The sequence below is a fragment of the Sphaeramia orbicularis genome, chromosome 14 (assembly GCF_902148855.1).
Source record: "Sphaeramia orbicularis chromosome 14, fSphaOr1.1, whole genome shotgun sequence".
Classification (NCBI taxonomy): Eukaryota; Metazoa; Chordata; class Actinopteri; order Kurtiformes; family Apogonidae; genus Sphaeramia; species Sphaeramia orbicularis.
In genome coordinates, this window is record NC_043970.1 from 51290350 (window position 1) to 51304314 (window position 13965).

At 33.5% G+C, this 13965-nt stretch overlaps 1 protein-coding gene across 1 annotated transcript in view; it reads left to right on the forward strand.

Moving 5' to 3' along the window:
* The first annotated feature begins 2201 nt into the window (after positions 1–2201).
* Positions 2202–13965, forward strand: part of tmprss2 (transmembrane serine protease 2) — a 31803-nt gene continuing 20039 nt past the window's right edge. The window contains exons 1-6 of the mRNA XM_030153390.1: positions 2202–2287; positions 2390–2444; positions 7125–7314; positions 10032–10124; positions 10219–10335; positions 12836–12965. Of these exons, the coding sequence (XP_030009250.1) occupies positions 2430–2444; positions 7125–7314; positions 10032–10124; positions 10219–10335; positions 12836–12965 (545 nt within the window). The 5' untranslated portion in view covers positions 2202–2287; positions 2390–2429. The remainder of the gene's footprint in view (positions 2288–2389; positions 2445–7124; positions 7315–10031; positions 10125–10218; positions 10336–12835; positions 12966–13965) is intronic.

Genomic DNA, 13965 nt, shown 5'->3' on the forward strand with positions numbered 1-13965 from the left:
AGGGTCACATATAGACTCATATGAACTCAAGTGGGTCAGATCAGTAAAATAAAAATGTTATAAATGATGACAACTTTAACCCTTTCATGCATGAATTATTAGAACCTTTCTTGAGATCTTTTCTTGAGTGTTTTTATTCCTCATTAGGCATGAAAAAAACAATGCAATTGAGTGCCAGGTTCCAAAACGTACCCAGTTTCATAGAAGCACCCAGATGTAAACATTTCTATAATGTAATTTTACTTTTTTCAATCTAAAACATAGACAAAAATTTGGCGTTGACACTATTTATAGGTTATGATGCTTTTATTTTCCTGGTCTGACCTACTTTAGATCATATTGGGCTGAATGTGAAAACTGAAATAAAGTGAGTTCGACTCCCCTGGTTTATAGTTTGCACTGTTGTTTTCGAGTTGTCCACTAGATGCTGCTGTTTCCTCTGTAATGTTGAGTTCCTTTTTGTTCATTCATTTTAACGTTAACATCTCATAATAATAATAATGGATTAGATTTCTAGAGCACTTTTTTGGACACTCAAAGTGAGTTACATTCTCATATAATCCTGTATTAGTTAAAGGCATCTGCTGTAATGGTTTCATTATTTCCATTTCAATATAAAAATTGAACATAAAGATGTAGGATTATTATTATTATGAACTTTTCTGTTTTTGTCTCTGTTCTACCTCTCTAGACATGTTTGTTACTTAAACGCATAAGTTAAGTGAAGAGGCCATTTGGTTTTAGGCTGCAGCATACCCGAGCCACGTAAAGCCCTGCAACAGTGAACAATTGAGTTTATTATTTAAGTTATTATTACTGGTTATTGAAAAAAAACATTTGATTGTGAAAACAATGATTTTTGGTTTGTTAATTGAATATTAATCTAAGTAAATAGCTGAATATTTTTTTTTATAAATTGTATGTGTGTTTTGCATTGTAGATGGAAGATTTAAAGTGCATACAGTGTTTATAAAAGATTTCATTTAAAGGGTAAATGCTTTAAAAAAGTATATTAAGTTACATTTCACTAAAAATAATATAAAAAATAAAATAGAACCATAGTTTGTCTTTAATATTGTAAGAGATTACATATTTAACAAGGACCCAGGTTAGCTACCCCTGTCAAAGCAATGAAGAGCAAAGGGACGCTACATAAGTATTTCACCCGAGACAAAGCTGTTTGCACATTTCTAGATGAAATTATGAAACTTACCTGGAAAAAATGACATGTTTCAGGTTTCTCTGAGTCTGTAGGTATAAACCCACACCCCTGTACGTCACTAGTGGGAGTATTTAAGAAGGCATCAATGAAACTGATGCCTCAGAACTGCACATCATGTTCTTTCCTCTTTGACTTTCATTCTTTTTTTTCTGCTAGTTAATACAGTTAAACATTGGGTTACCTATTAACGGGGCATGCCAACCCTTCAAACTCACATTTTCACTGTATCGTTGGACATACTTGACCCTGTTTTTTTTAAGTTTGTTACTGATTAAGCAGCAAATGCATCTCTTAGTGCAGAGTGTACAATTACATACAACAAAAACTGACTTTTAACTTCTTTTATAGTTCTTATGGTGTAAATTCTCATTGTCTAATAGGTATTGTTTGTCAGAGCATGGAGTTTTATTGGGATCATTGTAGATGAAGTAGCTTTGGTTACTGGAAATTTTCATTTAACATCTTTGCAAACAAGGAAAACTTAAATTTTTTTAATAGGTAGATACAAATTAAATGCTTATTTGTGTGATTTGGTGGAAAAACAGCTGATTTTTGCTCTGAAAGTTCTAAATGTAAACACTGTTCTCCACAGTTTAATAAGGTTGCATAAGTAAAGCACTTTGCACCCGAAAGAAATCAATAACAGGGCCTGGTTTTCCAGTTTTGTACACCTTGAATTCTACTCTACAGATGCACACAACAACAGTGTATTTCATGTTTAGCTGAATTCCTGATTAACCACTTAATTCGTAGACAGTGAGTGCTGGATGGAGTCTGTTTGTCCATTATTTTCAGTTTATTGTCCTTATCTTTAAGACTGATGGGAAACTGTCGACTTGTATCAACGCCTGATGTTTGCCTCTGTCGATTTTAAGAGCTGTATAAATAAACCAGAACACAACAGGTTGGATTGTGAACAAGGGAAAAAAAAAAAAGCAGAAGGTGTGGCATTAGCTGTTAATTACCCGGAGGAATGGACTGAACATAACAGAGACGGACAGAGTGGAGGACGGACGGACTTGTTCTTATTGAAGTTTTGGGACGTTTTTAAGGCTTATTTTGAAGGTAGGACTGACTGTGTTCACGTACATTTACTCTAAAAACCGAAAAAGTAGTATTTTTGTATTTCTGTGTTATATTTTTAATATTTTGTGACTATTTTTCCAGATTTGTCCGTCTCTGTGTGAGCGCTGTAAGCAGTTTCATCATGAATAATAATCAGGTGGGTTCAGTTTCTATGATACCAGGATGTCTTCTGTTTTTTCTGTCATAAGTTTCCTTTTTTAGTCTTCATCTGAGCTCTATTATCCTACCGTCCAATTCATTTTAACATTTAATAATATAGTCAAAAAGTTAAAAAGGAAGCAGATCATATGTTCATTTCATTCCTTGTGAATCTGAGTCTGTACTAATTACACAAAGAATCACTACATCTAATGAAACTAGTGACGTTTTTCAAGAATGTACTCCTCATATAGATCCTGGTAAAGACGAGTTATTAATCCTTAAAGGGAGATCAGGGAGGATGACTTTAAGAAGCTGAAGAGTTTCTTAAACTGGAGAAAAGGGCATAAAGATTTAGGAGAAATATTATAAAGTTAAATATATAAAGTTAATGGAACAAAACAGATTATATCAACCATAGATAGATAGATAGATAGATAGATAGATAGATAGATAGATAGATTTACTTCATTAATCCCCAAGGGAAAATTCAAAATCTGGTCACTGCTCCACAGAAACAGTCATACCACAGCAACAATAGATAAATAAATAAATACAGAGTGTAAATAGCTAAAAATGAGTTACATTAAAAACAGAAGTAGAATTAAAAAGACAAAGTGTGTGTTCTACCTCACACATAAAAAGATCAAAAACCACAGGGCCAGGGTGTAGTCGTACAGATTCAAGTGTTCATGTGCATTTATATCTAATATACAGTAGCTTTTCCAAAAAACTTAGGGTTGGGAAACAAAATGGGTCGCAACTGAATAAAATCCTTGACAATACTATGATATGTGATGTAAATCCTAATGGGCTCTGTTCACAGCCTCACTACTGTGGGTTCTTTATTTCCTGTCTTTCATTATTGGACACACTGATTAATCCAGGTGTGTCTGCTACTTCTTGTTGTGACTACTGATTAATTAGACACACCTGGATTAATCAGTGTGTCCAATAATGAAAGACAGGAAATAAAGAACCCTCCTGAAGTTCAGGAAGTAGTGGGGCTGTGAACAGAGCCCATTACACAGCAAATATAACTAGAGTACATGTACTTTACTGACGAGTATCCACTGAAACAGTTATTATTATTATTATTATTATTATTATTATTATTATTATTATTATTATTATTATTATTATTATTATTATTATTATTATTATTATTATTATCAGTAGTAGTAGTAGTAGTAGTAGTAGTAGTCGTAATAGTATTAGTAGTAGTTGTAGTAATAATAGTAATAGTAGTAGTAGTAGTAATAGTATTAGTATTTGTAGTCATAATAGTATGAGTAGTAGTTGTAGTAGTAGTAGTAGTAATAGTATTAGTAGTAGTCGTAGTAGTAGTAGTAGTAGTAGTAGTCGTAGTTGTAGTAGTAATAGTATTAGTAGTAGTAGTAGTAATAGTACTAATAGTAGTAGTAGTAGTAATAGTATTATTATTCTTATTATTATTATTTTTAGTAGTAGTGGTAATAGTAGTAGTAACAGTATCAGTAGTAATAGTAATAGTAGTAGTAGTAGTAGTAATAGTAGTCGTAGTAGTCATAGTAGTAATAGTATTATTATTATTATTAGTAGTAATAGTATTAGTAGTAGTAGTAGTAGTCATAGTAGTGGTATTAGTAGTAGTAGTAGTAGTAGTAGTAGTAGTACTAATAGTATTATTATTATTATTAGTAGTAGTAGTAGTAGTATTGTTATCCTGTATTATAATCCTATATTATAAAAGGAAAGTGGACTCTTTGTGTGTGTGTCTCGGGCATCACACAAAATCTGGACAGAGCGGACTACTACAGTTTAGCATACTTACGTATTTTTGGTCAAAGAAGACAGTTATGAAAACAGTAAGTTGATAGGACCAATATTTTGGAAGATACTAATCATTTTGGAATAAAGTAACCTTACAATCACGTTACTATGCCCAGAATCAAAGAATCATCATTGAAGTGGGTTACCTAGCAACAGATAAACAATAGCACCACGTTGCCATGGTGTCAAATTCCATGTGCAGAATCAGACCTGCAGGCTGAGAGGTTAACTGAAAACACCAGTGGAATTTACCAAGAAAGTAAAGGAATGAAGTGTTTCAGAGGACCGAGAACCTGTGGTTCTCCACGGGTCAACACGTTAGGTATTAATATATAAAACTGCCCTAAAATTATAAGTAATGTAATCAGAAGCCAGTATCTTAAACAGTGACCAGGAGGATCCATAATTCAGAGTGAAGAGTTAGAATTCATTTATTTATTACATGTGTTGTTGATTCATAGTTTCAGTAAATGCAGTTAAATTCATACTGGGTATGAACTCATGTCTGAACTGAACTGTAGGACTGATTTCATGAATAAAAACACGAAAATGAGGATCAATGTCTTTTACCAGTTAATTCTGAGGAGGCACCAGTAATTATATAATAAAAATGGTAATAGTAAGAATCGTAGTAATAATAAGTAATAGCAATAATATGTCATAATATAAAATAAACAAATGTTCTCACATGTAAGTGAAAACTGTTCTGTACAAAAGTTTTAGGAAAACGTCAGCTTGGTTGTTTTCACAGTGTTGTAAATATCATACACGTTTATTTACCACTCTCTTTATTATGTAACACGAAAACACAAATCAGTTCAACTATCGGGCCAGTGACTTTTTTTAAACATTTTTGTGCATAGTGGTCACTCCAGTGGACAGTTCTTCTCCAGCTGTTCTCTTGTATTTTCATGGATTTTGTTGTTTTAGTTCCACATCAGCCAACACAGTGGACGCTTATGCACCATCCCATACACTGACATTCAGACCATTACTGTAACTTTTCTGTTCTGGATAAACCTGATCTGCACTAACACGTTTGAGTATAAAAAATTAATTATAATAAGACTGTAATTAACCCTTTCATGCATACTGGTCACTACAGTGGACAGCTCTTCTACAGCTGTTTTCTTGTATACTCATGGATTTTGTCGTTCTTTTCGTTGTTTTTTGTTTTTTTGGTTGTTTTTTTTTTTACACATATGTTTATTAAAGTTTTAAGACACTACATATCTTTTCTGACATGAATTGGTAACATTATGTAGATCTCTCCTGAGCATAAACCCCCAGAATCACAAGCGTTACCCATAGTTTTCACACAATTTATCAGTAAATACATGTTTCTGTTTGTAACAAATTAAACATGTGGTGTCCAGTTGAGTGGACATTTTTACACCTTCATGAAAAATAGGTTCATAAGAATTTTTTTTTTTTTCACTATTATTTTTTTTATGTTTTTTTTTTTATTATTATTTTTTTTTTATTATTATTTTTTAAATTTATTTTTCAGAAGAAAGTTCTCAGTCACATTGTTTTACACCTTCATGAAAAATAGGCTCATAAGAATTTTTTTTTTTTTTCATTATTATTTTTTTTATGTTTTTTTTTTTTTTTATTATTTTTATTTTATTATTATTTTTTAAATTTATTTTTCAGAAGAAAGTTCTCAGTCACAGTGTTTTTTTCATGCCTAAAGAGGAATAAAAACACTCAGGAAAAAATTTTGATTAAGGTTCTCATAATTCGTGCATGAAAGGGTTAACTTTTTTTTTTTTTTTTTAATAAAAAGGGTTTTTTTTGCATATTATGTTCGTGCAGGTATGTTAAAATGTGAGAAAACATCAGATTATCAGCATTGAAAATGTTTTTATTCATAGTTCTCACACTGTATATCAGTAAATACATGTTTCTTTGCTTCTAAAATCAAACGCATGGTGTCCAGCTGAGTGGACATTTTTGTAACTCCATGAAAAAAAAGTTCATAAAAATTAATTGCATTATTTTTTTTTTTTTTTTTTTTTGTGCCTAAAGAGGAATAAAAACACTTAGGAGAAAAAAAACAAAACTTAACGAAGGTTCTCATAATCTATGCATGAAAAGGTTAAAGTGTGGATTGTAATATATTCAACAGAGAAGGTAGTTACATAAAACAATCTTTAGAATCATCTCACATTATAATAGAGACTAAATTCTGTGATTAAACCTCATCATTATCACTCGATGTGCTTTTACTTTTAATACAGTCCATTTATTTTTATTTTTTCCTTGAATAATCACACCTTTTTAACAGAATATATCCTACTTTGCCAACATATCAATTTACTGAGAAGACATTTTTCCCCGTCCTGCAGGAACTTATTTTCCGTTTTTTTGTTTGTTTGTTTTTTTGTTTTAATGAAAATTTTGATCGTATCTATAAAAAGTCTCAGCAAAAAGTCCTTCACATGCCCTTTTAAACTGGGCTTTACTGATCCTTAACTGAATCCAGACTCACTTTTAACCCTCTGGCTTGTGTCAAAAGCACAAATTCTGCAAATTAGTTAAACCAGTTTCAGGCTACACACAAAAACCACAACACTAACTACCTTCAGCTGCACTAAAGAGGCTTACATGATCATAATGTGTCAATAAATAAACAGACGGCTGTAATCTGCACATAAAACTTCAATATTTTTGTATTAGTAGATGTGTTTTCTGTGTAATGCGTATTTTAGTAGTTTGTTGCAGTATGTTTTCATGTTTTATTGACTATTATTTTGTAGTTTAACAATGGATTATGGTTTATATTCCCATACAGAACAAATATAGAATTTCTGTCTTTTCTACACAAAAAACCCTGATTCTTATTTTCCTTCTGTTCATGCAGGGCATCGCTATCTATGACAACACAGGATTTTGTAATGACGAAGAAAACCCCCCTCCATATTCCCCACATGGGTCTACATACCCCTCCTTCCCACCAAACACCCCCCGCTACGTCGCCTCCACCCCCCAAACCATCAACACCCACCACACAGGAATACCTGGAATACCCAAGGACGCCCGACAAACCAAAGGTGCAGGATTATTATGAATAAAATGTGATACTGAGTCAAAAACAGCAAAAAAAATGTTATGTACTTTCATAGAATCATTAACTTTTCTTTAAAAACAGCTCATATGACTCTTTTTTTTTCGGGTCACCAAACACAGACAGAAACTGAGCAACAAGAAGAAACAAAAAAAACAAAACACAGATCTGGTCGACATCTACGACGGCGTATTAGGGCCACATAAGAAAAAAAAAAAAAAAACGCTTGTCAACATGAGAATAAAGTTGTTGTTTAATGAGAATAAAGTCGTTAATGAATGAGAATAAAGTCATTATTTAACGAGAATAAAGTCGTTAATTAATGAGAATAAAGTTATTTAATGAGAATAAAGTCGTTAATTAATGAGAATAAAGTCATTATTTAATGAGAATAAAGTTGTTATTTAATGAGAATAAAGTCGTTAATTAATGAGAATAAAGTCATTATTTAACGAGAATAAAGTCGTTAATTAATGAGAATAAAGTCATTATTTAATGAGAATAAAGTTGTTATTTAATGAGAATAAAGTCGTTAATTAATGAGAATAAAGTCATTATTTAATGAGAATAAAGTTGTTATTTAATGAGAATAAAGTCGTTATTTAATGAGAATAAAGTCGTTAATTAATGAGAATAAAGTCATTATTTAATGAGAATAAAGTTGTTATTTAATGAGAATAAAGTCGTTAATTAATGAGAATAAAGTCATTATTTAATGAGAATAAAGTTGTTATTTAATGAGAATAAAGTCGTTATTTAATGAGAATAAAGTCATTATTTAACGAGAATAAAGTTGTTATATTTTGAGAATAAAGCCATAATACAATGAGTAGTTGTACCCACTCATCGATGTAGAACTGTGAACATTTAGTGCAGTTCTTCTTTCATTTGGGGGTTCGACACAAAGGCCAAATATTGAGTCTGTCCTCCATTAACACATTAGTTTAAGGACTTTGAAGAGAGTTTGCACACGTTTGGGTTTGTTGTAAGAACTGAACTGATTAGTAGTAAACTGCCTCTTTCAGCTGCAGGGCTATCAGTGGAAACACCAGAGAACTGAGCACAGAGGGTTTGTGTTTCTGAACAAACTGTCAGGATTCTAGTCTGAGTTTTTAGTCCAACAGAAGGGATAGCTGCTGCTTCGCTTGTTGTCTTCGCTGTAAAACCAGAAACTGTTGAATTTTCAAAATATTACGAGTTTAATCTCATTAAAGTATGACTTGATTCTCCTTAAATAATGACTTTATTCTCGTTAATCAGCGACTTTATTCTTGTTAAATAATGAGTTTTTTAAAACTATGACTTTATTCTTGTTAATTAACAACTTTATTCCCGTTAAATAACAAATTTATTCTTGTAGTGACAAGTGTATTTATTTTCTTATGTGGCCCTGTAGAAGCCAATAACATAATAACTGACCAATAACATAATAAAAGTCCTGAACTGATAACGTAATAACTTTTGACCAATAACGTAATAACTTATTACGTTATCGGTTGGTTATTACGTTATTGGCCTGATAAAAAAAATCTTTGAAAATTTAATAACTGAGCCAATAACGTAATAATATATTAATATCACTGTATTTAAGTTTCATTTATGAGATATAACTGTAAAAAAAAATCCCCCTTCCTCTTCTTCATGTATTTGTCGATTTAACTTGATGGTTGAAATGATCTCTAGTCCTGTCTGCTTCTTAGCCTTTCAAGCTACTGTATCTCCAAATGAAATGGAAGCACATGTTTACAAACATAGACAATGGTATGAAATGAAATATGTATGACATTTATGACATGGAACTCACTCTTGAAGACAGGGATTTTTTTCACTGTTAAGGATTTTTTGATTTCCCATAATTGACCACTAGAGGGCAATGCTCTGACATTGACTTTCTTCAGTTGTCCAAACTTCCTTGCTTCCTATCAAGGACACATGTTCAAAGGTAATTGGTGATCAGTTTTCTTTGGTGAACAGTTCATTTTGTCGAAATTCTTGCATATACCACGTACAATCTTATATATTTAGTGCAAGAGGATCAAACATTATCGACAGTGTATTCAAAGTTAACTGACTATACTTAGCTAACTGCTGGCTAGTTATTAGCATTATTAACTATCACAGTTTCTTAATATCAGGGGGTATAAACATTTTTAAAGAAAAGTGTGTATGTATGTGTATGCGTGCGTGCGTGTGTGTGTTGTGTATGCGTGTATGTGTGTGTGTGTGTGTGTGTGTGTGTGTGCGTGCATCTGGTAAATTTTGTGGAACAGAATGGATAAATTGAATAGATCAAATATGGGACAAACCCTTAAAAAGGTTTATACCCCCTGATATTATACATAAACATAGAATAAGATCTGGACGTTAAGTAAAAAATTCAAACATTCAGCCATAGTTTTAGTCACCAGTTCTACATTTCTATTTTACTATTAGATACAGATGAAGATGTTTTATGGTGTTTGTTGAGCTTTAAAGTTCAGTCCAGTTCATCTAACTGGTCTGTATGTGGGACCTGAATTAAAATGATTTTGACACCATTGATTGTAAATTTCTTCAGTGTAATTTTTCCATTTCATAAATTCATCCCGCAGGCTGGACTGGACCCTTTGGCGGGCCAGATTTGGCCCCCGGGCCGCATGTTTGACACCTGTGCTCTAATCCCTTGAACCCACTTGTAACTGTATCTCCGTGTGTGTTTTGCAGGACTGAAGCGCTGTCCGTGCAGATGCATCCTGTGTGTTTCTGTGTTCGTTGTTCTCATCCTGGCGCTGGTCGCTGTCTTGCTCTGGTACTTGTGTAAGTTATGTTTCGTATAGACTCCCTCGCCGTATCCCATCAGACACCTGTGTGTTCTCGTCTTCATGCTGTCTACTGTCTCCGTGTCCTCCAGTGGAGTACCAGTGTCTCCTGGGGAGGTCGTGTGGAGGCGATGGGAGGTGTCTCAGACCTTCTCAGTGGTGTGATGGAGTCGCTGACTGTCCGGATGAAGACGACGAATCTCAGTGTTGTAAGACGTTTCTGATGTTCTCCTGCAGCCTTTATGTCTACACTGATACACTGTATCACAGGTGTCAAACTCAGTTTAGTTCTGGGGCCACATATAGCTTAATATGATCTAAAATGGGATGAACCAGTAAAATAATATAAATTATAGGATAAGAACTTAGGGGCGGCCATGGCTCAGTGGGTCATCCAATAACCAAAGGGTTGGTGGTTCGAATCCCGCTCTGTCCATGTGCTGTTGTGTCCTTGGGCGAGACACTTCCCCCCCCTTGCCTCCAGTGCTGCTCCTCACACTGGTGTATGAATGTGTGTGAATGTTCGGTGGTGGTGGGAGGGGCCGTAGGCTTCCGTCAGTCTGCCCCAGGACAGCTGAGGATACAGATGTAGTTTACCACCACCAGAGGGAGGATGTGAGAGCGAATGAATAATGGATCCACTGTACATGCTTTGAGTATGTGTTCATAGAAAAGCGCTATATAAATCTAATCCATTATTATTAGTATAAATAATGTCATCTCCAAAGTTTTCTCTGTGTTTCTGAGTGAAATTAGTACAATTTTGTAATGAAAATGTTTACATCTACAAATTGTACTTGAACACAACATGAGCAAATATGAACCTGAAAACTCTTAAGAACAATAAGTGCAGTTTTATCAGTATTCTGCCTCAGTTTATCATTTATGCATACACATCACAACTTGCAGATCACAGTGGATCTACAAATACACAAAACATTTAAAACAGGCAGAATATTGGTCCAATTCCACATACTTCTCTTAAGACATTTCAGGTTGTTCATATTTGTACCGTTATTCACATTTTTTTGTAAAAGGCTAGTCTGTAAACGTAAACATTTTTGTGTAATTTACTTGGCGGAAAATTTGCTTTTTTCATTATTTATAGGTTGTTATGACAGTGTTTTACTGGTCTGACCCACTTTAGATTGAATTGACCTAAAATTATTTTAACACCCTTGATTGTTAATTTTTTTTGTGTAATTTTTGCATTTCACAAATTCATCCCAGGGGTCGGATTGGACCCTTTGGGGGGCCGGTTTTGGCCCCCGGGCCGCATGTTTGACACCTGTGCACTATATGTACAAAAGTATTGGGACATGTTGAATTCAGGTTGTTTTTTTTAACAGGGGTCTGGGCTACAAAACAACAATGACAAATATCATAATCTATATTCTAAAAGTGAAGCGGACTTTGTCTGTGTGTGTGTGTGTGTGTGTGTGTGTTTTGGGCATCACACAAAATCTGTACCGAGCTGACTGCTACAGTTTGGCATATTTATGCATTTTTGGTCAAGAAAGAGACTAGAGAAAACGATAAGTTGATAGGATCAATATTTTGGGAGATATTACACATTTTTGAATACAGTAGCCTTACAAATGCCCAGAATCATAGAGTTATCATTGAAGTGGGTTACATAGCAACAGATAAGCAATAGGGCCACGTTGCTATGGTCTCAAATTTCATGTGCAGAAACAGACATGCCAGCTGAGAGGTTATTCAACTGAAAACGCCAGTGGAATTTACCAAGAAAGTAAAGGAATGAACTGGATCAGAGGATCTAGAACCCGTGGTTCCTCACGGTCAACGTGCTAGTAGTTTAATATTGGGAAAATATCATTGCATTGGTTAGTTTGGTTTAAATTGTTATGTTTGTTTCCAAAATGCCTCAGAGATGGTTTTGACTTAATTTCTCTCAACAGTGATTCTGTTTTTTATCCATGACGATGATTTTTAATGTTTTACCTCTAAATTTCTAAAATATTTTTCATGTTCTGACTGTAAAAAATCATTTTCTATCACAACTAACCATCTACTTTCTTTCATCTACATCTGCTACTTGATTATAAACTATATGGACAAAAGTATTGGGACACATCATGTCTAAGATAGATAGATAGATAGATAGATAGATAGATAGATAGATAGATAGATAGATAGATAGATAGATAGATAGATAGATAGATAGATAGATAGATAGATAGATAGATAGATAGATAGATAGATAGATAGATAATTTATTGAGCCTGAGGGAAATTCAAGTTCAAGGTATTCTGTTCATGATGATTTGAGATAAAAACATCAATATTTCCTTAAAGTTTAATAAGAGATTTTTCTTCCATAGTTCCATGTGAAGAAAGTAGATGGTTAGTAGTGGTAGAAAATTATTATTTACAGTCAGACAAATATTTTAGAAATTTAGGCATAGTACATTTAAAATCATAGGCATGGATAAAAAAAAAAACAAGAGAAGTTGTTGAGAGAAGTTAAATAAAAACCATTTCTGAGGCATTTTGGAAGCAAAGATAATTTAGATCAAACTAACACCAATGCAATGATATTTATCCCAATATAAAACTATATTCTGACATTAGTCATTATTGTTGTGTATCCCAGACCTCTGTTAAAAAAAGAAACACCTGAATTCAAACGTGTCCACATACTTTTGTCCATATTGTGTAGCTGAACTGATCTCTGTCTCCTTTACAGTCCGACTTCAGGGAACCAACTCCCTTCTGGAGAGTTACTCGTCGGTCAGGCAGACGTGGTTACCGGTTTGTGCAGATAACTGGGACGACGGCCACAGTAGAGCCGTTTGTCAGCAGATGGGCTTCAACAGGTGTGTGTTATCTCTGTCAGCATACTTCAGTTTTACCTGCATCATATAGACTGTGTCACCTGTAAACAGCAGGAGCACCACACTAATTTCTATCTCCAGTTTCACCTAAATATTGGCTTTTATTATATTGTCAGCCACATCCTTATGAAGAGCAACACAGTAATTAACCCATAAAGACCCAGTGCTACTATTGTGGCAGTTCCCAAATGAATTTTCTCTCTATTTTTAACCTTTCTTAAGTGATTTATCATCATTTATTATAACATTATCCTTTGTATTTTGCATTTTTCAGTGTAAATCAGGCATTTTCCCCTATATTTGATTTACTGATCATGTAGATGTTCATGAAAAGTCAGAGTAAATTCAAAGGTTATTATTTTACACCAGAAAAAAATTAGGAAAAAGTGACTTTTTCAGTAAAGGTATCAATGACTGAATATAAAAACAAGTATCTACGACTTCTGTAGTCTATCAAACTCTATGGGTTTTACTGGTGAATCAGTGCTGTAGAACACAGGTGTCAAACATGCGGCCCGGGGGCCAAATCCGGCGCACCAAAGGATTCAGTCCAGCCCCTGGGATGAATTTGTGAAATGCAAAAATTACTGAAGATATTAATAATCAAGGACGTTAAAGTCATTTTAGGTCATTTCAGTCTCAAGTGGATCAGACCAGTAAAATACTATCAGGAATAACCTATAAATAATGAAAACTGTAAATTTGTCTCTTTGTTTTAGTGCAAAAAAAGGAAAATTACACAAAAATGTTGACATTTACAGACTAGTCTTTTACAAAAAATGTGAATATCTGAAATGTCTTAAGAGAAGTATGTGGAATTTCAGTAATAGTTTGCCTGTTACTTATTGTTTTGTGTATTTGTAGATCCACTGTGATCTGTAAGTTGTGATCCACATGTATAAATGATAAACTAAGGTGGAATATTGTTAACATTGCACTTATTTTACTAAAGAATTTTCAGGTTGTTCATATTTGTTCATGT